This window comes from Zonotrichia leucophrys, chromosome 3 (assembly GCF_028769735.1).
Source record: "Zonotrichia leucophrys gambelii isolate GWCS_2022_RI chromosome 3, RI_Zleu_2.0, whole genome shotgun sequence".
In the NCBI taxonomy this organism is placed as follows: Eukaryota; Metazoa; Chordata; class Aves; order Passeriformes; family Passerellidae; genus Zonotrichia; species Zonotrichia leucophrys.
In genome coordinates this window covers 96,417,513-96,441,758 of record NC_088172.1, presented here as the reverse complement: position 1 = coordinate 96,441,758, position 24,246 = coordinate 96,417,513, and the positions used below count along the sequence as shown (strand labels likewise).

At 49.0% G+C, this 24,246-nt stretch overlaps 2 protein-coding genes across 6 annotated transcripts; one reads left to right on the top strand and one right to left on the bottom strand.

Annotated features, from left to right (window-relative positions):
- The first annotated feature begins 18 nt into the window (after nt 1–18).
- On the top strand, nt 19–7,787 carry MGME1 (mitochondrial genome maintenance exonuclease 1). Of its 3 annotated transcripts, none has more exons than XM_064709413.1 (6): nt 19–272; nt 1,031–1,090; nt 2,924–3,528; nt 4,615–4,837; nt 5,217–5,349; nt 6,489–7,690. In XM_064709413.1, exons 3-6 carry the CDS (start codon nt 3,006–3,008, stop codon nt 6,621–6,623), a joined length of 1,014 nt encoding a protein of 337 aa, XP_064565483.1. In that variant the 5' UTR covers nt 19–272; nt 1,031–1,090; nt 2,924–3,005; the 3' UTR covers nt 6,624–7,690. The 3 variants fall into 3 exon arrangements, with proteins under 3 accessions (XP_064565483.1, XP_064565484.1, XP_064565482.1); XM_064709414.1 differs by having other exon boundaries at nt 262–348; nt 6,489–7,787; XM_064709412.1 differs by lacking the exon at nt 19–272 and adding an exon at nt 418–539.
- A 1,543-nt stretch (nt 7,788–9,330) lies between these two features.
- OVOL2 (ovo like zinc finger 2) lies at nt 9,331–18,009 on the bottom strand. Of its 3 annotated transcripts, XM_064707064.1 has the most exons (5): nt 17,989–18,009; nt 17,621–17,743; nt 16,811–17,007; nt 14,538–14,727; nt 9,331–10,262 (listed from the first exon to the last, which is right to left on the bottom strand). In XM_064707064.1, exons 2-5 carry the CDS (start codon nt 17,718–17,720, stop codon nt 9,952–9,954), a joined length of 798 nt encoding a protein of 265 aa, XP_064563134.1. In that variant the 5' UTR covers nt 17,721–17,743; nt 17,989–18,009; the 3' UTR covers nt 9,331–9,951. The 3 variants fall into 3 exon arrangements, with proteins under 3 accessions (XP_064563134.1, XP_064563133.1, XP_064563135.1); XM_064707063.1 differs by lacking the exon at nt 17,989–18,009 and having other exon boundaries at nt 17,621–17,841; XM_064707065.1 differs by lacking the exons at nt 16,811–17,007; nt 17,621–17,743; nt 17,989–18,009 and adding an exon at nt 16,280–16,474 and having other exon boundaries at nt 9,333–10,262.
- Between the last annotated feature and the right edge of the window lie 6,237 nt (nt 18,010–24,246).

The following is a 24,246-nucleotide window of genomic DNA, read 5'->3' as shown; positions in this document are numbered from 1 at the left end:
GGGCACTCGCCATCTTTGGTGAGGGCAGGGCGCTGCTAGCCTTCATCCAAGACAGCAATGCAACGCTTTATTTTTCGGCTCGCATTGAAAGATTTTGGTTGTTTTCCTTTGCAGCCTTTCAAACAATACCAAAAGAGCACGAGGTGGAGCAGGCACGCCCCTCTCGCTACTTTTCTGGGCGCTCTAGCGAAGGGGAAAGGGGCTTCCTGCACTGCGGGCTGGCAGTGCGGGAGAACTACAAGTCCCATGAGGCAGCGGGCAGCGCATGCTCGGTGAGCGGGGCAGAGGCTGTGGGTGGGGCGCGCCTGCGCGGTGGTGCCCGCGGCGGTGGCGGGAATCGCGGCTGAGGTAACGCTGGTCGTGAGGGCCGGGCGGGCCTGAGGGAGAGGGAAGGACAAGGGACGGGAAAGAGACGGGAAAGAGTAAAAGTGCTGGTGTTCCCCTGACCCACACTGCCCCCGGGCCCGTCAGCGAGCGGCCCGCATGGCCGGGCTGCCGTGGCTGGGCATGCCCGCGTCCGGCGGGGCTCCTTGGCCAGAGTGGGTTTTCCCTCTCAGCACAAGGTTTTCCCCCGGGCTGTCCGGCACTGGAATTTTCTGGCGCATGCAGAAAGTTTATTTGCCTGAGGGCATCTTGGTGGTTACTGGTGTTGGCCCAGCTCTATCACATATCGTAAAAAGCGCCGAATTCTTGTTACAGCTCTATTCCCCGCTAATTTTCTTCCCAGTGCTGGGAATGGAGCTTGAACTGGGAACTGATGCCTATTGAAGCTACACTGAACTAAAGCTCACAACTGTGGGCTTGTACTTTAAACGAGGTTGTTAGTTGTCTCGTTGTCTGAGGATTATTTTTAACCTGGATAGTTCAATAATGTATTTTGAAAACTATGGGGAACTCACAGTTATACCTTCCTCATTGGATTTGTTCTGCTCAAATTAGGGACAAGGGGTAGCAGGTCTGTAGGTGTGTTTGGGAGTGCTCTTTTTTGTTATCTCTGAAATAAGCCATTGTTTTGGTTTTTATTTTTTAGGTGGATAGGTTCCTGTGGAGAAAAAGCCAAACTGGTTATTATGCAAAGCCACAGCTGGAGGTAGGTTTTTATAGATGGGAACTTTTCCTTAAGTAATCCTATTTCCTTCAGTTAAACCATTCATTCTTATACTGGAAAAAATTTTCCTTAGTTGTGTTAGCTCAGTTATTGTTGGAGCTGCAAAGTCAACTTGCTTGGGACAGTAAAGTCCTCTTGGGGATATTTTTTTAGCTCCAAGTTATTTTAATTTTTTTCAGTTCTCCATTGTGGCTCATCATGCAACACTTGAAGCAATTCTGCCAGTCTTCAACCACAAATGCTTCCAGAGAGGAGGGAGACACTTCCCCAGGGGGAAATCTCAATTAAATTCTGTTCTTTGTGTACAAGAGCAGATCCTGACCACTCCATTTCTTTCTTGTTATCTGCACAGAAATGCCACTTTAGTGATTTATTGAAAAACACATGATTCTTCATTCAGCAGGGCACAAGGGTTCCTTATTTCTTAGCAATCCTAGAACCTCTTTCCTTTTGTAAAACAGGACACTGCACAAACATTTCCACAAGTACTGGAAGTTCCACAGGTATATTCCCCAGCACAACAAAGGCTGTTAAATCAGAATTCCTGCTAGTCACTGAAGCACTGTGTAGCACTAAATTTAACTCTGGAGCTCATAATATTTCATATCTCAGTAAAAAACACTGATCTGGTATAAATTTATTCCTTGGGAAGTGTTGAGGGAGCAGCTCACTCCAAATGAATTTATGCTGAACCAGGCATCCTGTTGCTTCCTCCAGTGGCACAAAGCCAGAATAAACTTTTTCTTTTGTGCTGTGGCTTTATGTGACAAAGGCACAGCCACTGGCCCAGCATTTGCTCTGTTCTGATTAGTGCATGTCCACAGTGACCATTAATGAGCCTGTTCATGATAACTATCAAACAGCAGCCTGGGAATCCACAAGCTTGGATATTGTCACACAGGAATAAGATTAATTTTTTCCTCTTTTTTTTTCAATCCCAGCTCTGGCATCTTTAGTTACTGGTAAGCTCTAAGAGGGAAGGGATCCATTTTTCTGCACTGATGAAGGAAATGCCACTATGGAAGTGTTACATTTTATCTAAAAATGTGTGCAAAAATATTTCCCAGGGCTTCCAGTGCATCCCTGGAAGGTGTGCTGAGCATGGTATTACTTATATGCTATTCTTGCTCTTAAATTTCCTAAGTGGCTTTGAGCACAACTATGCTGGAGACTTTGGTTGGAAAAATGTGTTTATGTTTTGTTCTGAACTTTAAAAAACTTTCTTTGATTCTGAAAATATTTGCAGTGCATCTGGTTTCTTTTTGCCTTTTCTAGCTTCAAGTCTCACAATTGTATATATATACTACTGTCTGTTTTCTCCTAGTGATACAGAAGAAAATTGTGGGTTTATACCCTGTAAGGTTCCCCACAATCTCCTTAAGTTGGTTATTCTCTATAAACTTCAGAGTTTTAGTACCTCACACCACTGGATTGGCTCATTGTCCTCTGTGTAACTTTAATAACTTTAATTTCACCCTCCCTCTTTTGAGGGTTGTTTTTGGCAGATCTGGATTTTGTCCCTGCCTCCATGGCAGTTCTGGTACTGTTGCTGTAGGGATGTCCTGTGATGCAGCTTTAGCTGCTTGCAACAAATCTTCAAGTGATGCAGATTTCAGATTTAGCTGTTCTTTTCAGGAGCATTTCCTCTTTTCCTTTTGCTCATTGGTTTTTTATCTTCTTGATCTGAAGAATAAAGGTGGTACAAGGTAAGTGAAGACACTTTGGTCATAGCAGTTCTTTCTTTGGCAAAGGGCAAGAACAGGATGGTTGGCAGAGTTTTTTGACTCTGTAAATCACAAATTTCTTTTTCCACAGGAGGAAACAAATATGGTAACCCACAGACTGTTGCTGACAGAAGGAAGAAAACTCTGACTGCTCACAACCACTTCTTGTCAGGATGCAATTCCTACAGATCCTGGCTAGGAAGCCAGGGAGCCTGGAAGTGCTTTTTCAAATACCATTTTGCCAAAAGCAATTCCCATACTCGTGTCTGTCTACCTCTGCATGTGTTTACAGCAAAAAGAAAAAAGGAAACAGTTATGACCAAGTTGACCAAGAAAAATACAAGAACTTGGTCCACTCTGTTATATCTTACAAAACCAGTGCCCAAACCCCAGAGACAATACTTGAGGAAGACAATTTGTTATATGGGCCACCAGCTAAACAAACACCTCCAATTAAAGCTGGGACAAGAACTCCCAAGAATTGGGTTCCTTTAATAAACCCCAGCAAGAGAATTCTTCCTGCCAGCAGTGACTCAAAGGTGCCCATGAAAATCAGGCTGCAAAGAGCGAAGCTGCCCAGCGTCACCCGCATCCTTCAACAAACCCTCTCTCCTCAGCAAGTCTTCTATCTGGAAAGATGGAAGCAGAAGATGATAGAGGAGCTTGGAAAGGAGGGATTTGAAGAGTACACCAAAAGTAAGTCTGGCCACAGTGGGATTGCAGAGGAGAAGCTGTAGTTTGGATTGCTGGCAGGTACAATGGGATGAGTGGTTTGGAAATCCATGAAGTTGTTTCCATTTCATGAGAGCACATTGTGAGTGTACCTGTTACCAACGAGCCTAAGCTCTGTCTTTGTTCTGGGACCACTAAAATGGATTTAGAAATTTGTAGAAAATGAGAGACAGACTGTAGGCATACTTTGCTCAATCCTGTCTGACTTTCCTTTAGTTCTCGATTAGCCAGTATCTAATTAGAAATAGGTATTTTCCAGATGATGTTACTGAGCCTCTTTGCAGTTACAAAGCTACTTTGTAACAAGATGGAAACAGGCATTTTGAACTCATGGAGTCCTGAGCCTTCAAAAACCAGTGTATCCTGCTGTTTATGGTGAGGTTTTTCAGTAACTGTTTGGTTTATCCAGTGTATGTATCAGTAATCAATGAGACTAAAAAAGTAAAGGAAGCATTACTAAAGGGATACCAATTTCCCTACTGACAATTTATTTTCTGTTTCTTTCCCTTCTCCCCACACCCTCAGACTTTCAGTACAAAAATTGGGACTGGTTTAAGAGCTACATTGTGGAATATGTAGGATACAAATCCAAAGTAGTGTCTAAAAGGTGAGGGGGTGTGGCATTCACATTCTCTGAAAAACCCCTTTGCCCAGGATTTTTCTCCTGAGAAGCCTGAGAGAAAAGGAAAACAATTTTTATCTCATTTGCTTCTCCTGTGTTTTGCTCCTTTGGGATGTGTTTGGAGATTATTTACCCACAGGTGATTGTTCCATTGGATTCTGCTGTGAGTTGTTTTCACTCTTTGGCCAACTGGGGCCAGGCTGTGTTGGGATTCTGGAAAGAGTCACAGGTTTTCATTATTATCTTTTTAGCATTGAGTATCTTTCCTTTATTCTTTAGTATAGTTTAGTATAGTATTTTTTAATATAATATAGTATTATAAAGTAATAAATTAGCCTTTTGAATAACATGGAGTCAGATGCATCATTCCTGCCTTCGTCGGGACATTCCCTGCAAATACAATAAGGGGCTTTTCCCATTTTTCTTAGATCTTTTTCTCCAGGGAGAGCTCTTCCATTCAGCTCTGGAATCAATATTCCTGTCTGGAGAGACAGCAGCCAGGGAGCAGGGTGAGGATGATGTGGTGGCTGGCTACCTGTCCAGTGTGGAAGGTGTCTTGGAGGACATCAGCGAGGTGAAGGCTCTGGAGAGCGGAGTTCACCACGGGACCCTGCAGTACCTGGGCCTGGTCGACTGCGTGGCCAAGTATCAGTGAGTGCCCTTCCTAAAACCCCTGTGCTGTGATGCTCTGGGGGCCAGGGTGTGATTGAATGGACAGATCTCCAGGACTGGCAGGCTGGAGGAACTTCCCTGGGTGATCCTCAGTGCTGTTTTTCCTGTGGGAGCTTCCTGCTGGAGAAGGGACAGGTTCAAGCAATTGTCTGCATTTTCCAGGAACTGCTGCAGGTTTGAGTAATCTAGTTTTAGTTTGGTTTTTAGGATCTAAACTGCCAGTGTGAAAGAGACTTGTTTAGTGACATCATGGGGAAACAGGCTGAGAGTGAAAAGTCTTTATGTGCTGTCTCCCTTATTTCTTACCTGAGACTGAACTTAAGTTTAAACCATTGTCCTGTCTTGTTCTCCTGTGCAGGGGCCAGCTGTGTGTGATCGACTGGAAAACTTCAGAGAAGCCAAAGCCATCTCTGCAGAATACTTATGACAACCCATTACAGGTTGCAGCATATATTGGAGCCATAAATCATGATGCCAACTATAACTTCCAGGTCAGTAGCCCTGCTGCATGCCAAGACAAGCAGCAATGCCTGTGTGATCCTCATTTCTTCCTGCCTTTAGAATCTGCTGCCCACCATGGAAGTGTTGGTAGGATTTGTAAGAAAGCAGCCCAGTCTGAGATCAGGTTAAGGTGTGAATAATACTGTGAAATAATTCCACTGCTCCTGCTGATCCTGCTGCCCTTGGCTGCCAGTGGTGAATTTTCAGTGGTTTTAAGGGAGTGCTCAGTGGGACCAAGGGATGCTCAGATGAACTCCCAGGTACTTGGCATGTGGGCAATCCCCTGTGCTCTGTCCTTGTGTCAAGAGTAGGAAGGGGCAGGAGAGGAAATAAAGCAGAAGAACCTGCAAACAATGAAATGGTGTGGGAGGGTCTTGCCTGCATCCTGTCCTGCTAGCAAATGAGGGACTGAGTGATGCACTTGGTGTCTGGGAGCTGTACTGTGTTTCCTCAGGGAAAAGCAGTGTGTTGGGAATCACTTAATCAGAAGATTGTGGAATCATGTTTTTAAAGACTCCAAAAGCAATTCTAACCTGTCTGCTTGGCCTGAAAGATTTTTACCTCAGTACAGATATTGAAGGGAGAAAATACAAAGCAGCAGAGAGCAGGGTAATTTGTATGCTGTGCAAAGGACTTTCTAGGATACTGTAGAGGTCAGTGAGCACAAGCACTCCACAGTCATGATCCTGACAGAGTGAAATATGGCCTGGAATTCTGCTCATGGCTTCCTAAACCCAATGCCAGTGTCTGTTTGGGATTTGGGTTTTGCCAGGTATGAAAGATGTCAGAACATACCTAAGTAACCATTTCTATCCAGACTGAAGCTGGAGGGTGGCATCAGCCTGGTTGTATGGCCTCAGGCAAAAACTCCTCAGTCTCTGGCAATTTTCCTGGCATCTGCAGGGTTTAAATATCACTCATCCTCAGAGTTCACCCCCTGGTTTTCACTGGAGCTTTGGGCTGGGGGTTTTTGGAGCATTGGAATGTTAAGTCTCTCTGTAAAGGTAAATCTTGCCCCTTTTTATTCCCCATTCCTTGTGTGAGCTGTACATGTTGGAAGCTGTTTTGCAGTGAGGTTTAGGCTTGCACAGAGCTGTGGGGTTTGTGACAGCCCCTGTTTGTGCTGCAGGTTCGCTGTGGGCTCGTGGTGGTTGCCTACAAGGACGGATCCCCGGCACATCCGCATTTCATGGACCCTGACCTGTGCTCTCAGTACTGGAACCAGTGGCTCTTGCGCCTGGAGGAGTACAGGGACAAAAACTGACCCAGGCTGAGCACAAGCAAGTGGCCAGAGACAAAGGAAGAACTTTTTTTCATGTTCTTTTTTGTGTAACTTCAGCTAATTTCTTGCTAGCCAGGCTCCCCTCTCTCCCCTCCCAAAAAGTAACTTTCAAATGGGGAATATCTATTTTCTTATATTGTAGGTAACCTCAGTGGTCCAGGCAGAAAAAAGCCAACTTATTGGCCTCTCTTTTTTATCCCACACAGTTTATACAGCCTGGGGTTGATAGAAAAGTTTCTACTACCAAGTAAAACTGTTTGATCAAATAATCTTTTTTTTTTTTCCTCAAAAATCACAAATGAAAGTTGCAGAACTGAGTCTTTAAAAATGAAGTTGGTGAACTAAGGCAAAACAACATCTGTGATGTATGATAATGAGCTGAGAGAAATGCAAATGATAAAGAAGTGGATGTGGTAGACTGGGTTTCAGTCAGTTCTTGCTCATGCCATCATCAGGTTTGTTCTTATTTGTGGTTTTTCCTACAGCTACAACTGGAAAACCTGTGTTGAGAGTTACAAGGAAAGTCCTCATTAGTTCTCATTTAGAACAGTACAGCAAAGTGGCCACTTAGCAGAAGTGGCTCAGCAAGAGAGGAGCAGAATTGGAGCCAACACTCCCAGAAATTTCCAGCGGGTGTTCTGAGAGGTGGGAATGTTGGCTGCTGCTGGTGGCTCCTCCTGCAGGTGTTTTACACCCAGCCCACAGAAAAGCACTGAGAGATGGGGCTGTGTGCCTTGGCTTGGGAGCTCTGCTGACTCTGCTGCAGGCCTGAGCACATGAGGAGCTCACCCCATGGAACAGTCGCCAGTGCCACATGAGTGAGCTTCTATATCAAAGCAAAGCCTTCTGAGGGGTGAAGAGCTGCTGGTTGGGTTTTGGGGACTGTTTTTTATGGGTTTCTCTTTGGTTTTTTGTTTGGTTTTTTTTTTTTCAAATAAGTTTGTGAATAAATGTTTTGAAACAGAAATTTTACATTTGAAGCACATAAAATCAAGTCTGTAAAGCAGAGAATAAATAAGCCTTGATCATGTCAGGCAGTATTGTTCTGGAAAATTTTTTTCCTCATTCTCTTTGTCTTGTATAACTTGTAGGTGTGAGTTTTCACAATAATACTGCAGCTTACAAATAAAGTCATGACCAACCTCTGAGATTTAAGAAAATCAGCCAGAACCCCGTGCCTGAGGAAGGCTGCCAGCAAAGGCAGTTTGTGACCCTCAGTCCCAGTGAGTCTGTACCTCATGGAGCCAGGGAGTCACTGTGTCTGGCACCTCGGAGAGCCTGGCTGCTGCCTTGGGCAGCCCTGGCTGAGCTGTGGAGCATGGCTGCAGCAGCACAGGCTGGTTTGTCCTGGAACAGGACTGGCAGGTGCCTGTCACCAGTGTCACACAAACCCAGAGATGCTTTGTGACCAGATTCAGTGAAGCTGCCAGACTGTTATAGTGATGCACCCAGGGCACTGCTGCAGGCACTGTCTGTCCTCTGCAGAAAAACTTGCTGGGCAGCCAGGGCAGTTATTCCAGCTCTGACATCCAGAGCTTTGCTCTCCATCCAGGATGGCTTTTACCCTGTAGCAGCCTGCCACTGCTCCCTTTCTCTTTTGTTGTGAATCCTTTCTGTGCCCAGCTCACTGTGCCTGTGCTTCTGTCAGCAGGGATGTGGCAGTGACACTGAAAGGAGAGCCAAAGGAGCACATGGTGCAGGAGAGATAAAAAACCAACACAGAACATGGCTCTGGCTGCAGAGGAAGGGTTCAGCCCCAGCTCTGCTGTGCCAGGGAAGGGCTGAGGTTTCAGCAGAGCTGAGCACACAAATCCCATGCAGTCAGGTGAACATTAATCCCACTGCAGAGTGAGCAACCTTCCCTTTACACTGCTCAGTTACAAGACCTGGGGGTCAGTGTACAAGCTTTAGCTTTCTGCAAAGTCAGGATCTTCTCATTTACCTCAGATATTTGGGGTTTTTTCCCAGCAACTTCCCATTTATTAAAATATTCTACAAACTTTCCTGCTACATAGGATAAGTTTGTTCTTAACACGGTGGCATCACTTTATTATCCTCATTTTCAAGGTCCCAAGCACCAACAGTTGTGCTGAATAAAGCATTAACATCCTCAGGAATGCTTTAAGACCCCCTAGAATCTTTTCCCCACAAAAACCCAAGCAGGTGCCAGTACCAAACCTGAAGCAAGTTGAAAAGATTTTTTTACAATTCTTGCAAAGTTGCTCAAAATGTCTCATTTTAGCAGCAATGACTGTGAAAGTCTGGACTTGGTATTTTAGGTGGGAAGAGGCTTCTACACTTAGAGTGGTCACAGAGGAGCAGCCAGATTGGTGCCTGCAGCTTTGCAGTGATCTCCTGAAGCAGACACAGGCTCAATCCCCCTTTCCATTGTTGTATTAATGAACAGGTACTTGAATATAAAAGAAAAAAAAAAAAAAAAAAAAAAAAAAAAACACACACCATAAAATATGCACAAAATTGCATTTCATCATGACAGAAAATACTTAATTTCAAGTCATTACAGTGCTTTCTTTGGGTTTCTGGGTTGCTGTTGGTGTAAATCAAAAAGATGTAATACTCCTCCAGGTGAGCTCAGCAAGTCCAGGAACACCAGAGCTAAGATTTCACTTGTATATCCACATGATAAAAGTAAGTTCATGGCTTCAAGTACTTAAAACACAACCAAAAGTCTGCCCTAGAATAATAGTGGAGAAATTTTGAGAAGAAAACATTCTGCATCCTTTGGGAAGAGTTTCAACTCACCTTGGATCACACTTCCATAAATTGTTAGCAGGCTGCGCAGGGGGCAGAGCTGAGATACTTGCACTTTGTAACTCACTGGATGATACAATGTACTCCTGTTCTTAAGGCATGTAAATTAATTCAATTGCATAGAACTGTGTACCAGCAGCACTCTTGCCCAACATTTTCACCCAAACCTCTCATAAGTAATTTGCATGGGAGGTAGCAGTTACTCACTTTACAAAACACAAATACACCTGGGGAAAGGTGAACTCTCATTTGTCAGGGGTGTTCGGACCTGACAGAAAACAGGCTGCCCAAATGTCAGTTCATTAAATACTCCATCCGAGAGGCGACAGCCTTTGCAAGCATTCCATTTTTATTGGCCACATAAAAAAAAAAAGCCTGAATGGGAATATTTCTGTCAAACTGAGGTTTTACCAACATCAAGAGTCCCGTTAACAAAAACATCCCTTTAATTTCAGGCATTCCTTTCAAAATAGTTCTTAGAAAAATAAGATCTGTAGTCCTGCGTGTAAACTTCATTCCCACCGAGCAGCGGCGAGCGTCACTCGTCCTTGCCCTCCTCTTTGGAGTTCCTCTGCAGCACGGGGCTGAGCTTGGTTTGCAGAACAGCTGCGAGTTTTTTGGAGGTTTTCTTCAGGAAGGCACTGCCGGGGTGGACGCCGCTGACGTGCAGGTACAGCTCCTCCTGCGTGGGGCCCGTGTAGCCGCAGTCCTCGCACACGTACAGCTTGTCCCTTCTCTGCTTGTAGGCGTAGTGCTGCTGCACGCCGTGGATCTTCCGCAGGTGCGACTCCAGCGAGCAGCGCTGCGTGAAGGCCTTGTTGCAAACCTCGCACTTGTAGGGACGAATGCCTGCAGCGGGAAAGACAGAGGTTACTGTGGCGTTCTGAAAAATCCCTTTACTCAGGATTTTCCTCCTAGGGAGCCGAGAAGCCTCAGAGAAAAAGGAGAACAATTATTGTTTCATTTGCTTTTCTTGTGCTGTGCTCACTTGTAGGTTGTTTACCCACAGGGGATTGTTTCATTGGATTTTGGTGTGAGTTGTTCTCCCTCATTGGCCAACCAGGGCCAAGATATGTCGGGACTCCGGAAAGAGTCATGACTTTTCATTATTGTCTTTTTAACATTCAGTAAATATCCTTTCTGTATTATGTAATGTAATGTAATGCAGTATAATATAGTATGATATGGTACGATAATATAATATAATATAGTATTATATCATATTATATTATATTATATTATATTATATTACCATATCATATCGCATTATATTATATTGCATTGTATTGCATTATATTATATGTTCTATGTTATATATTATATATGTTATATATTGTATATTATATATTGTATATTGTAAGTATAATATAATGCAATATAATTTCATGCAATATGATATTATATAATATGATATTATATATAATATAGAATATATATTATAGAACATAATTAATATATAATATATAACATATATAACATTTAACATAATGTAATATAATGCAATACAATGCAATATAATATAATGGGATATGATATAATGTGATATGACATGACATGATATTACATTACATTATATTGCGTTGTATTACGTTGTATTGCATTGTATTACATTGTATTGCATTACATTACATTACATTACGTATTGGAGGGTTATAATATAATATAAATATAGTAATAAATTAGCCTTCTGAGAGCATGGAGTCAGATGCATCATTCCTGCTGCCATGAGGGTCCCTGCAAATACAATAGCTTGTGTCACCTGTTGTGTCACCTGTGTCTGGTTTCCTACAGCCAGCCAAGAGCAAGGTCCTGGCACATCAGCTGCTGAGATATCCAGCAGCCCAAGGAGCTGCCTGTCTAAACAGAACATCCTCCTTTCAGGTTATGGGTTTATATATTTAGGCATAGAAAACCCAGGAATGTTATCCCCAGCAGATGCTGAGGATAACAGATGCCCATCAGTGGTTTGGTCCTAAGGCAGCCATTATCAACTCCTGCAAAACTTATTTTAGACCACTGACTGTTTGAAATCCTGTGATTGGATAAAACTCTCAGTTTCAGTTTTTATAATGAAAGAAAACTTCTGCCTTGGTAAAATTTTAATTTTTCTCTTTTGGTTTAACAAGGCTTCAGTGAACAGCAGCAATCCCAAGTACTTTCATACCATACAGTTTTGATGACTGAGATTACAAATTCTAGAGAAATGCAGGAAGATGAAAAAAATAACTCTGTGTGTTTCCAGAGGAGGGAGAAGAAACTGGCTTGTGATTTGAAAGCCCAGACAACCAACACCACAAAAATCAATTTTACCACCAATCAACACTGATTTAACAACTCCCCCAGTGCTTAAAGAGCTGAGGATTTAGCAACACTTGAAAGAACATAAACCAGCAGGAATTCTAGTTACTAGACTAGATCAGTAAGTTTCCAAGCAAAGACCACCCTTAAAACTGATAAAAGGAGTCACCTAAACCCCTCTTTTCCGCAGGGAAGGTGGAATGCCAGGGTCTGGAAGACCCTATGGTGAGCCAGGCAGAAATGGGTAAACCTGATTGCTCAGGCAGTTGTAACTTTGTGATTGCAATGAGTTACCAGTCAGGACCTGATCAATCTACCAGAAATCCAAGCTAATTAGAAGTTCCAATAAGATCATCTCAACTGCATTTTTGATTAGTTAAAAGATGTTATCCCAGTGCACCAGATTAAACTATCAAGACAGAAGTTTCCTAATGCCTGCTGCTGTGAAATTGCTTCATTTCCATTCATTAAACTGCAGTTGGAGAGAAAGCCCAAACCTTCACTAGAATTCACACACAAAAAGCAGTTTTGTGCTCATTTGAGGCAATTTAAACCTCCACCATCATTGGTGCCTGCTCCAGCACTCCACAGGCAGGAACAAGCACAGAAAGGGCACTGCCGGGATGGCACAGCCCATTAGAGCTGTGGGAACCTCTTCATCACTTAGGAATCATTTAAAGTCATTTAGGAATCATTTTAAATTATTCTGACCAGAGACCCTCTTGGGTTTATCTTCTGACTCTCTGATGAGGGGGCAGCTTGAAAAATCACTTCTTTTGGAAGCCCTGACTCCATACCTCAGTGGCAGCTCTCCTTCCCACATGAAAGCTTTGCAAACAAACCCAAACAGCCCAAAACATTGGCTCCAGGCAATGCCTTCCCATCCAAACAGGTGCCATTGTTTTAGGGGGCTCTACTGCTAAGAAACAGCTCCTGCCTAAAAACATCCTTGTGTCACTTCTAGCAGTTCACCTGGTTAATGGGGCTCTGCAGAGCAAGCCCAAATAATCTCCACTCCCATTGGGTGACCACACATCTGGGAAGATGGGATGTGCCTGTGAGATGTGGTGGATGCACCACCAACAGTGCAAAGTCAAAGCCTGCTGAGCACAGCCAGCCTGGCCACCAGGAAGCATTGCCCTTGGAGAGGATGAGGTTGATGTTTATTTAAGCCATTGCTTCCACAATGACTTAAATGGGAAGCAATGGGAAAAATTTTTTTAAAAATCCAATCAAACTGGCAGCCTTCTCCCTGCTCCAGGCTGGAGTAACAACTTCTGGGAAAAGTGAGCTGGATTTGAGGCAACAGAAGGTGATTTGGGATGGACTCAGGAACTGACCCCACAGCAGAGGCCACAGACAGCACATCCTGCAGCCTGGGGGAGGCACAGCATGAACCACACTCTGCTTCCTCCAGACATTTCCAAACCCAAGACAGAATCCCATCCTGATGGGATTAAAACATTCAAGAATGAAAGCATTAAGGATTTTCCTGCTGGGTGAAACCTTCACCATCTCCTTGCAATCAAGTGGGGGATTTAATGTGCACAGTTTGGGACTCAGGGATCTCTGGCCAGCTTGGATTCAGGGGTTAAAACAAATTCTGTGTAGTGGTTTCCTTCCAGAGATAGCAAACCCTTATCTGGCTACATCCATGAACAGAAGGACTTAGGCTTTGAGCACCTTTCTTGCTCCTGCACTCCCTGGATGGAGAAGGGAAATGCTCTCTGGTGCCAGAGTTGTTTTATGTTCTGCCTTCACCAGTCACACCTCCAACTGCTCCAGGTCCCTCAAAAACCATCCTGCACAGCAATCGGCTGGGAAGGCTCCCAACAGCAAAATCCCCAGAAAACTGCTGCTTGTTGCCTCTAGAGGGCAAAGCGTTTTCATGGAGCTCCTGCATGGATAACTGCAGCGATTTGCTGTCCCAGGGTGGTTATCCCAGGCAGGTTATTGGGGAGGTTATCCCAGGTGGGTTATCCTGGGGGTTGTCCCAGGCAGGTTATTGGGGGGGGGTTATCCCATGGCAGGTTATCCAGGGTTGGTTATCCCAGGTGGGTTATCCTGAGGGGTTATCCCAGGCAGATTATTGGGGGGTTATTCCAGGCAGGTTATCCTGGGGGTTGTCCCAGGCAGGTTATTGGTGGGGGTTATCCCAGGCAGGTTATCCTGGGGGGTTATCCCATGTGGGTTATCCTGGGGGGTTATCCCAGGCAGGTTATTGGGGGGTTATCCCAGGTGGGTTATCCTGGGGGTTGTCCCAGGCAGGTTTTGGGGTCGGTGGGTTTGGGTTCCCAGGCGGTTATTGGTGGGGGTTATCCCAGGCAGGTTATCCTGGGGGGTGTTATCAGGTGGGGTTATATCCTGGGGATTATCCCAGGCAGGTTATTGGGGGGTTATCCCAGGTGGGTTATCCTGGGGATTATCCCAGGCAGGTTATTGGGGGGTTATCCCAGGTGGGTTATCCTGGGGGGTTATCCCAGGCAGGTCATCCAGGGGGTTATCCCAGCCTTGCTGCCCCAGGCATGGCAGCACGGGGCTGTGTCTACACCAGGTGTGGATGGCAGGTCCTGCACCCTCACTGCTTCATAGGGATTGCAATAGTTCTCCTCAGATTTCATCATTCCCAGGACTTTTCTCTGTCCACACCACACACACTCAGTCTTCCCCTTTTCTCCACTGCATCCCCACAATTTTTGGCAAATGTTGTTAACCAGACCCTCATGTTATGATCCCACCAGGTCACCCTCACCCTCTCCTTGTCCTTGTCCCATCCCACCCCTTCTCCCAGAGCCTCCCGCGGGTCCCCAAGGATCCCATTCTCACCAGTATGGGTCCGGACATGCCTCTTCAGATCAAAGGTGTCGTTGAAGCCTTTTCCACAGAAGGTGCACAAGTGTCTCTTCACCTGGCTGTGGCACTTGATGTGCCGGTTGAGCATCCTCTGCAGGCGGAATCCTTTGCCACACAGCTCGCAGCTGTGCAGGGCAGCATCGGTGCAGGTGCCCGTGGTGAACTGGGGAGTGGGAGAGGAGGACTGTGTGAGCATCGGGATGAACCAGCAGGGGGAATAAAGCAAAACAAGCAGGGCTTATTGTGGCATTAAAAATAAAATTAAAAAAAAAAGGGGGGGGGGAAATATTAAAAATGAAAAGTGAAAGCATTCAGTATTTTCCCGCTGGGTGAAACCTTCACGCTTTCCTTGCGATCAAGTGGGAGATTTAATGTGCACAGTTTGGGACTGAGGCATCTCTGGCCAGCTTGGATTCAAGGGTTAAAACAAATTCTGTGCAGTGGTTTCCTTCCAACCAAGGGAGTAGCAACCCTTATCTGGTTACATCCATAAACACAAGGGTTAAGCTTTGAGCACCTTTCTTGCTCCTGCTGATGCCCTGGATGGAGAAGGGAAATCCTCTCTAGTGCCAAAGAGCTGTTTTTTGTGCTGCCTTCACCAGTCACACCTCCAACTGCTCCAGGTCCCTCGAAAACCAGCCAGCAGTGATAAAAAAGATGGTTTTGGAGAGATAAACCCAAGGCACGTTGTGCTGTCTCAGCAAAGACTGAAACAATGGCCCTAATCTCGCCCCGTTGGTGTCTCGTTAATTAACAGCAAAGTGACATTAGGGGGTAATCTCATTCCCACTCCTGGCACCAAAAGCATTGTGCCAGCACCATGACATAACTTGACTAAAGAAGACACTGATGATTCAGCTCCTGGGAAGATCTGGAATGCCTGGAAAATGTAAATACTGTGCTGCTGGTTTAATTATTCCTGGTGGAACACACGGACATGCCCCCTGTTAGACGCCAGGGATGAGGGAAGGGCAGGAGAGCAGACAGGACCACATCCCTCGGCTGAAAAGCCCAGCTCTGCTGAAAGGTTTTGCTGTGACAGTCACAAAAAGCCCAGGTTAAATTATACAAAGCGGGTTAAAGTCAAACAGCAGCAGGGCGGGCTTTTCACAAGGACAGGAATACGTCTGGGGTTTCTCTTTCCTGAAGAGCCAGTTATTTTTCCCGGTCCTCCTCCTCTGCTTACTACTGCAGCAACGCTACTCGAAATTATAAAGAAAGTTTAAAAAAACCCGGCAGCTGTGAAACCACGAGGTGTGAAACTGGAGGGGGAGCCAGCTGGGAAGACTCTGTTGGGCAACACCGCGATGACTCCACCTCAAGCAGCTGCATATAATCGGGGTGAAACCTAATCATGGCACTTCAGAACGCGGCGACAGAAAAGCTGTCAGCCCGGCACAGACAATGGTAATCTCTACAGCTCCGTCCCGCACAGCGGCAGCCAGGGTTTAACGAGGTGTTAACCACCAGTGGTAAACACATCTCCTCCTGCCTAACGCTGGGGTGGCCTGGGACACCCTGGATGCTCACAGAGAGATCGGGAGCTCGCTCGGTGTTGGATTCTAGGGTACCACGAGGACTTGAGGCACCGTTTGCCTTCTCCCAGCCTTGGGAGGGAGGGAAATCACTGCGCTGCTGTGCTGGCTCTGCACAGGGAGCAGCCAGAGCTCCTGCCCCCCAGCAAAGTCCGTGGGCAGATGATTGCTCCATCTCACCCAAACCCGCAGGTCCACCTCAAGGTGGCAATGGTCCTTCACAGCCATGGAGGAGAACCTTATCTGCTCTCTTGATAGGCCATGGTGGGAGGGGGCAGCGTGAAGGGTCACCCCAGCCCTCCTTGGGGAAGGTTTGAGCACAGCCCAGCAGGCAGCTTTTAAGGAGGCCCCACGCTAAGGAGCACGATCCACCCACGCCCCGTGGGGCACGACTCCGTGCTGCCAGGGCTGCTCCTTCCCGGCTGGTTCAGAGCTCCCGTGGGACCCGAGCCAAGCAGGTCAGGGGCAGCACATCCCGGGCAAGGATAAGAGAAGGCAAAGGGCGCTGGAAGATTGTGGCACAGCGCTTACGGGGCTTTCCCTGCCGCTGCCACCCCACAGCGGGCTGGCCTCCGCCGCGGTGTGCGGGACAGCTGCTGTCACCACTGTGCGGGATTGTCACCTGGTGTCCCCGGGCAGTGCCAGGCCTTGACCTTGAGCAGGGGTCACCCCACTGCCAGAGATGGTTGGGATGTGGATGTAGGCATTTACCTTGATTTTTGACCTGACCACGGGCCGCTGGCCGGCCAGGTCCAGCAGCACGGCGCCGCCCGTGCCCAGCTCGCCGGGGGCCGCCTGCGGCGTCGGGGGATCGCTGGGCTCGGCGTCCCGAGTGCCGCCGCTGCTGCTGCCGCTGCTCTCCAGGCTGCAGCTGTCCTCGTAGCCCAGCAGCACGCAGCCGATGCCGCCTGCGGAGGGGTGGGGATGCGATAAAGCGGGGGGACCGCGGGCAGGGCCGGGCAGGAGCCGGCGGGCCCCGGTGTTTAACCTGCGGGCGGGCCGCTGGCGGCGGGGGAGGATCCCCGGCTCACGCTGCAATCGGAAACTCAAACACGAACGGTCCCAAAGTTCAAACAAGCCAGCTCCGCCGCCTTCCCGTTATACCCCGGGCAAGGGCAGGAGGAGCGGGAGGAGGAGAGGGGGAGGCCAGGAGTACATCACCCCCACCCCGCCCGCCCCGGGTCCTTCCTTCTCCTCCTCCCCCAGCCACCTTTCTCATGCAAACGAGGTTTCCCACCTTCCTGGACACACACACATACACACACACAGAGAGAAACATTCATTCCCCCCCAGATCCGCTCCCCATCCCCGGGTGGGACACGCTGCCCGGCGGGGCTGGCACCGCTGCCCGGACACTTTCCCCGAGTGCTGTCCCTGCGCCCTCCACTGTATTTCACCCAGCTCTCTCTAAAGCCGCTGCCCGCCCCCTCGGGGCTCCCCCGGCCGGGTAAATCCCCCTGCCCGCGTCTCCCCCTCGGCGGAGCGCCGGGACCCCGCCGGCTCCGTCCGTCCGGGCCGTACCTGGGATGTAGGTGTCGGCTCTCTCCTCGTCGGGCAGCCCATCCCAGCTGCGCACGGCGGGCTGCGGGCTGCGGCGCTTCACCAGGAAGGCTCTGGGCATGGCGAGGGCACGGCGGGGCAAGGCTGGGCACGGAGCGGAGCCTCAGCCCCGCCGCCCGCCCCGACGGGGCCGCGCTGCCGTCCGGGGGAGCGGGACCGCACGCACCGGGCAGAGCCGCGGAGGCGCGGGGAGGGGAAGGGGAGGGGAGGAGAGGGGAGAAGGGTGGGGGGGGAGGAAAGTTTCATAAGGTGGAATAGAAAAATGCACCAGGAAACTTGGGAAGGAGCATGCGTGCTGCAAACATAACGGTGTCAACAAGTCTGCTTACCTGTCGGACCGGTTGGAGCAGCTGAGCTTTGTTCCAGCCCTTCCTAAGGCATGAATGTTTGCAAAAGAATTTAACGTCTGAAAATTAAAAAAAAAAAAAAAAAAAAAAAAAAGAAAAGAAAAGAAAAGAACAACAAAAACCAAACCAAAACCCCAAGAAGCGGGGAGGGAGCCCTGCCACTGTCGCCTGCCCGCCCGCGGAGCCCCCGCCGGGCCGGAGCCGCTGTCCCTCTGTCCCTCTCTCCGCCGCCGCACTGGGGATGCCCTGCCGGGAATGGGGCCGGGGTTTGTTCCCGTTCCCCCCTCGGGGTCCGAGCAGAGCCCCCCGGGAGTGCCTGTCGAGGTGCCGGGAAAGAGGCCGAGCTGTCCTCAGAGCAGCAGCAGCAGGAAGAGAAAGTTCTTATTACTTTTCTCAATGATTAACCTTTCTTCTGTTCAGAAAGAAAGAAAAAAATAAAAAGAAAAAATAAATTTACAATTTTTTTTTTCAGTCATTGATTTAAAATTCAAAACGTGTCACGGCCTTTTCTCTCCCCCCCTCCTTTTTTTTTTCCCCTTTTTTTCTTTTATTTGCCTCTTGTCGTCTTCCCCCTCTTCCCAAAGTGGAAATGAAACAAAGAAGAGAGGTTAGGGTATTGGGGAAGGAAGCAAAAGAAACAGAAGAAAACCCACAAGAAGTCTGCGAGCAGAGCAGAGCCCGCGCCTGGCGTGGCCTTGGGTGTTTAACAACACTCAGGGATCCCTTCTCCCGTCTCCTGCTCAATCTGATTTCTTATTGAAAGCGGTGGGAACGCGCTCGGTGCCTCCGTCCCCAGGCATGGGGCCGGGGCAGCTGCTGGAATGAGCACCGGGAGCCGCTTCCCAGTTCCCCACCTGAGGAAGAGGCCTTTCAAACGGAGTCACTCCTTCCTTCTGGGGGAGCCGCTTTCCCTCCACAGGGCAGAGCACAGACCACGGGAATTGATGGGAGTTTCATTGTCGGTTTCATTGAGACCAAGGCTGAACTTCAGGGGCTGGAATGGAGCCTCTGGAAGGAGCAGCCTCCAAGATCAGGGCCAGATGAGAGAGCTCTGCTGGATGCCGATGTCCCCGTTAGCGTTCCGGAGCCCCAGGGCACAGCTCCAGCCCCACATCAGGTGCTGCCCTGTCAGAGAGCTCCTCCAGCAGCCCGTATCTCCGCCTGGGCATCCCAGCACTTCTCGCTCCCCCTGCTCCTGTGGGGAGTTTACATTTTCCGCAGGTACCAGGTGGGAAGCCACCTCAGCATGGCTTGGGGCAATACCTCAGCCAGACCGCACATAAAACCTTCCTTTTCTCTCTTTCTCTTTCAGGCTATGTAATTTTTCTGTTATGTCTGAGATTTTGCTCCAGGACAAAATACAGCTATGTGGGGCTTAATTGATTTTTTTTTTTTTTTTTTGCAGTGCTTTCAACTTGAGATTTCTTTTATTTTAAGGACTCCTCGTCTTTTAAGGCAAAAGAGGTAGAAAATGACATTAATCAGAGTGCTCTCAAGCCAAGAGCTTGCTGAGAGGACTTCACTGTCATCTGGGCTTTCTCAAATCCTGCTTTGAGGTTCTCACTTAATGAGGTCTTGGAGCACACGCTTCACTTCCAGTGGGTGCTCTAAGTCGGACGTGCAGTTACAAGTATGGCTGAATCAGGAATAATAACAGTAACAACAATAACAATAATAATAACAATAATATCATCATCAGCTCTGGAGCCTTGACACAGCCTTGGTCAGGGCTGGGCTGTGCCCAGCACCACGGGAGACACAGAGTGGAGAGAAAGTCCTGCAGCCTCTGGCAAGGCAAGAGGAGCTGGGTGGAGAGGCACCAGCTCCATGAAGGAGAGCATTCCAGGGGCAGTGGGCTGCCCACGTGCTGAGCCACCAGCTGGAAATGCAGACTGCGGATGGTTGGCCAGAGCCCATAGGAAAACCATCCTGCCTTTCCTACAAATGCCATCACTTGGTATTTCCTAACCTGGAGGAGCCTGAGGAGCATGCTCACAGCAGGACCCCACCAACACCACATGTGGCACCATGAAATGGAATTTTTGGGGATCTTTGGGGATCCTTGTCTTCAGCAAGGCAGCCCACAGACATATCCCTGTATGGCCATGTCCTTCTCCATGCTCCCACTGGAGCAATGCTGCATGCACAGCTTCAGCACTGTAATTAAATTCGATAAATAATGATGCTAACGAGGTAATGGCACAAACATTTCTGTAGGATCTTGTGTAATTTTCAGCATTACTTGGGTGTGGGAGAAAACCTAGCACTTTAAATTAATATTTCGGGTGTAAATCAAATTAAATGTACAAAACGCCCCGTAGGGTCAAAGCACAGTGGGACCCACCCTTACGGATTTGACTACTAAATGCTAAAATGTGTTTCATTTCACTCAGATCACTTGGGAGTGAGGAGGGAGAGGTGGGATCAAAGAAAGAACCAGCCCTGTGTTGCTGTCTCAGTCCCTTCCCAAACTAACGCTGGGTGGGGTTGGACTGGGGGTATGTGCAGGGGCAGGGACTCATCCCCCCATCCTGGAGGCCCCCATGTCACTGCCAGCATCACCCTGCTGAAGGATGGGCTTGAGAAGAGCCCAGGAAAGGAAGGTCCTGCTCAGGGGACAGCAGCCCAGCTTGGTCTGTGAACAGGGAATATTTGAGCTGTGATCCCAGGGAGCCCTGTCTGTTTTCTTCTTGCCTGGGCTGCTTTTCACCACCATCAGCACATGAGGCTGCAAAGGGACATGGCCTGGCAGGGATGAGGGTTTAATTGCCCAGCCCATCAGAGCTGAGTGTTACTGAAAGGCACAGTCCCCCAGCAGTGCCAGGGCAATGCCTTCAGCATGGAATGCAGCAAAGGGACCTCCCTGCTCAGCCCCCAGTGGGATCCTGTCCCCAGCCATCCCTCCTCTGGCATGGGAATGGAGGGAACCCAGCAGGTCTGGCTGGGGCTGCTCTGCCCTGCAGTCACTCAGGACCCCTTTTCTGGCTATTTCTCATTATTCTGAGCCAAACCAGGCCAGAGATGAGAACCTGGCTGGTACAGCAGCTTGGCCATGCAGCCTTAGGTTTCTGGCTCCCAGCAGAGCTTGGGTGAGGAGATTTATACAAGTTTACTGACCATGCAGGAGCGGCCACAGCTTCATACCCTTGGGAAACAGAACCTTCACCTTCAGGGTCTGTAGTGCTCTTGCACACCAGGGCTGCTGCAAGTCCCCCAAAAACCCAGCTGACACCCCCTTGGCTGGTGAGACCTCACACTGCACTCAAGATGCATTTTGGGAGAGATGGGGAAGAGTCTGAGTGTCAAAGCCCTGGCAAAAGGCTCAGAGACCTTGGCACGGAGTCAAAGACACCTGTGCATTTGATTTAGCCCTTGGAAAAAATTGCCAACTTTGTGTGAGGATGTACAAACCACAAAAGTTTGAGTAGAATGATAGTGAATTTATCACAGGGTGAAAAAGTAGAATTTTGAGGATTTAGAATGAGGGTTCAAGAGGCAAGATGAAGGAATCTGGCGAGTGTCCTGTCTTTCTTCTTCTTCTTCTTCTTCTTCTTTGTCTTCTTCTTCATCTTCTTCATCTTCTTCTTCGTCTTCTTCGTCTTCTTCGTCTTCTTTGTCTTCTTCATCTTCTTCTTGTCCTCCATCTTCTGCCGTGATGGTGGCACTTCTAGATTGGTTTAAGGTATAGACAGAATGTCTCATACAAATAATAGGTATTAGAAAATTATTGTAAATAAAGTACACGTAGTTTCTAGTATAAAAAAACTAACACTGCTCCAAGGGTGGTCAGTGTGCCTCAACCCAATCTGCCGGACAGATCTCAGCAGGTCAGAGAGAGAATGTATTAGATAAAAGAAAATAAAAAAACTCAAAAACCGTGCTGGGTAAAAAAGACACTTTAATACCTTGAGAGCCACTTCAGGAGCACAAACCCGAGCTGCTCTGTGCCGCGGCTCTGCGTCCGTGAGGAGCCGAGGCGCTGCCGGGGATGCTGCGGCGCTGCCGCGGCCCCGGGGCTGACTCAGCCGGGCTTGGGCAGCGCCCGCCCCACGCACCGCGCCTCGCCTCGCCACAGGGCTGCTCCTGCCTCCAGAGCACCTTCCTGCCTGAAACACTGTGCTCCTGCCTCCAGAGCACCTTCCCACCTGAAACACGGCTGCTCTGCCTCCCAGGGCACATTCCCACCTGAAACACGGCTGCTCCTGCCTCCAGAGCACCTTCCTGCCTGAAACACAGTGCTCCTGCCTGCCAGGGCTCCTTCCCACCTGAACACAGGGCTCCTGCCTCCCAGAGCACCTTCCCACCTGAAACACGGCTGCTCCTGCCTCCAGAGCACCTTCCTGCCTGAAACACAGCTGATCTGCCTGCCAGGGCTCCTTCCCACCTGAACACAGGGCTCCTGCCCCTCAGAGCTCCTTCCCACCTAAAACACGGCTGCTCCTGCCTGCCAGGGCTCCTTCCCACCTGAAACACGGCTGCTCTGCCTCCCAGGGCACATTCCCACCTAAAGCACGGCCCGCGGAGGGCAGGGGGATGTTAGCACTGATGGGCAGAACAAAGCTACTGCCCCTGTCACCCTGGGGCCTGGCCACTGGAAAGCCCGGCTTCCAAGGCAGGTTTTGGCAGCTCTCCTGCTTGGATGAGGAAACGCTTCACCGCAGCGGCAGGAGCCAGGGTGGCTCCGTGCCAGCATTATCTTGGAAGGAGGGGAGGGAGCAGCGGCTCTGCAGGCTGCCCCAGTTGGGAGGGCGAGCTGCTTTCCTTGACCGGGCAGGGAGCGATGCAGAAGGTGCCAGCCGCGGGGAGATGCCTCCCCGGGCTGCGGCAGAACCTGCCCTGCCTGTGCCTCGCTGCTGCCGGGTTTCAAAGAGCCCCAGCAGGCTGAGTCACCGAGCTCCTGTCTCCCTGCCTCCCACGGCCCCGCCACTCCCGGCGTCTCCCTGTCTTTCCCCACCTATGGCTCCGCTTCCTTCCCACTCTCCCCGTCCCTCTGGCAGCCCATTCACTGTGGCTCCGCTCCCTCGGGGCACTCAGCATCTCCACAGGTTCCCACCCAGCCTACAGGTCCCACTCCCTGTGGAAATGTCCCCCCTATGAGGTCTGTGGTGGGTGTTGGACTGCAGCAGCCCCTGAGCATCCTCCACACTGTCTTCCACGGCCCCGTGCTTGGGGAAAGCAAGGAATCCTGAGTGCCTCATGCTGCAGGATCCTGTGTGCCCCACATGCCCTACACACGGTCCAGCACCAGTCTGGGAGCATCTCTGCCTCTTGGAGAGATGTCCACCCTCACAAACTGGTCAGCAGAGCCCTGAGCTCTCAGACTGGCATGGAAAGGTGACTGTGAGCATCTCTGTCTGGAGGGTTCTGAAGCTCCTTGCCAGCTCTGGATTTTTTGTTGCTTGGTTTCCTGCAATCCTATGCCCAGTGTTGCCTCCCTGGGAACTTAGTGTGTTCCTACCAGCCTGATCCAGCAGCAGAGGTTCCAAAGGCAGTGAAATCACAGGAGTATCCTGCAGGAGTAGCTAAATAGTGGACAGAAATCTACTCCCTCTGAATGTTGCGGCTGTGCTTCAAAATACATCACCTTTTTAGACACCAGCAAACCCACATGGGCTCTAACTTCCAAAAACTTCCACATAAGTCAGAGCCCCTCCAGCCTCTTCCAGCCAGTGCTGGTGGTTGCCCCCAGAGCCCTGTGTTTCCCTGGTGCTTTCACAAGAGACCAAACCAACAGCTGTGTGAACAGTGATGTGGCAGCAGTCTCTCACCCTTCTTGCCCAGTTGTTGGATTTTGGAATTTCCCTGGCAGGTCACAGGGAGCTTCAGCCAGGTGGGTTTGGCCATTTGAGCAGCTTCCCAATTCAGTCTCTGGAGGGGGCTGCTGGAATGCAGTGGAAAGGACACCACAGGTGGTCTGCTGACACCCAACTCCCTGGCTCTATCCTTGTGGGAGGCATTTTCCCTCCTTGCATTATCATCATCATCATCATCACCACATCTCCCTGTTCCTACTTTGCTGCCCAGTCCGGGTCTGCTTCCCATGCAGATGGGAGGTATTGCCCTGGAAAAGGCACATTTTCCAGGCTGTGGGATGCATGGGGATGCAGTGCCACCAGGATGCAGTGCTGTTGGGATGCACTCATAGAGCCTGAGAGCTCCAGGAAGGAATGCAAAGCCAAACTGACTGGGATGACAAGCATTTGTCGAGGCTTTGGGAAGACAAGGGGAAAGCTCTCTGTG

Coding starts and splice junctions, on each gene's coding strand:
- MGME1 (XM_064709414.1), top strand. CDS start 3,006: ATGCAATTCCTACAGATCCTGGCTAGGAAGCCAGGGAGCCTGGAAGTG. Junction 4,838..5,216: donor GACTGCGTGGCCAAGTATCA/GTGAGTGCCCTT, acceptor TCTCCTGTGCAG/GGGCCAGCTGTGTGTGATCG. Junction 5,350..6,488: donor ATGCCAACTATAACTTCCAG/GTCAGTAGCCCT, acceptor TTTGTGCTGCAG/GTTCGCTGTGGGCTCGTGGT.
- OVOL2 (XM_064707064.1), bottom strand. CDS start 17,720: ATGCCCAGAGCCTTCCTGGTGAAGCGCCGCAGCCCGCAGCCCGCCGTG. Junction 17,008..17,620: donor AGCCGACACCTACATCCCAG/GTACGGCCCGGA, acceptor ACCCCTCCGCAG/GCGGCATCGGCTGCGTGCTG. Junction 14,728..16,810: donor TGGTCAGGTCAAAAATCAAG/GTAAATGCCTAC, acceptor CCCACTCCCCAG/TTCACCACGGGCACCTGCAC.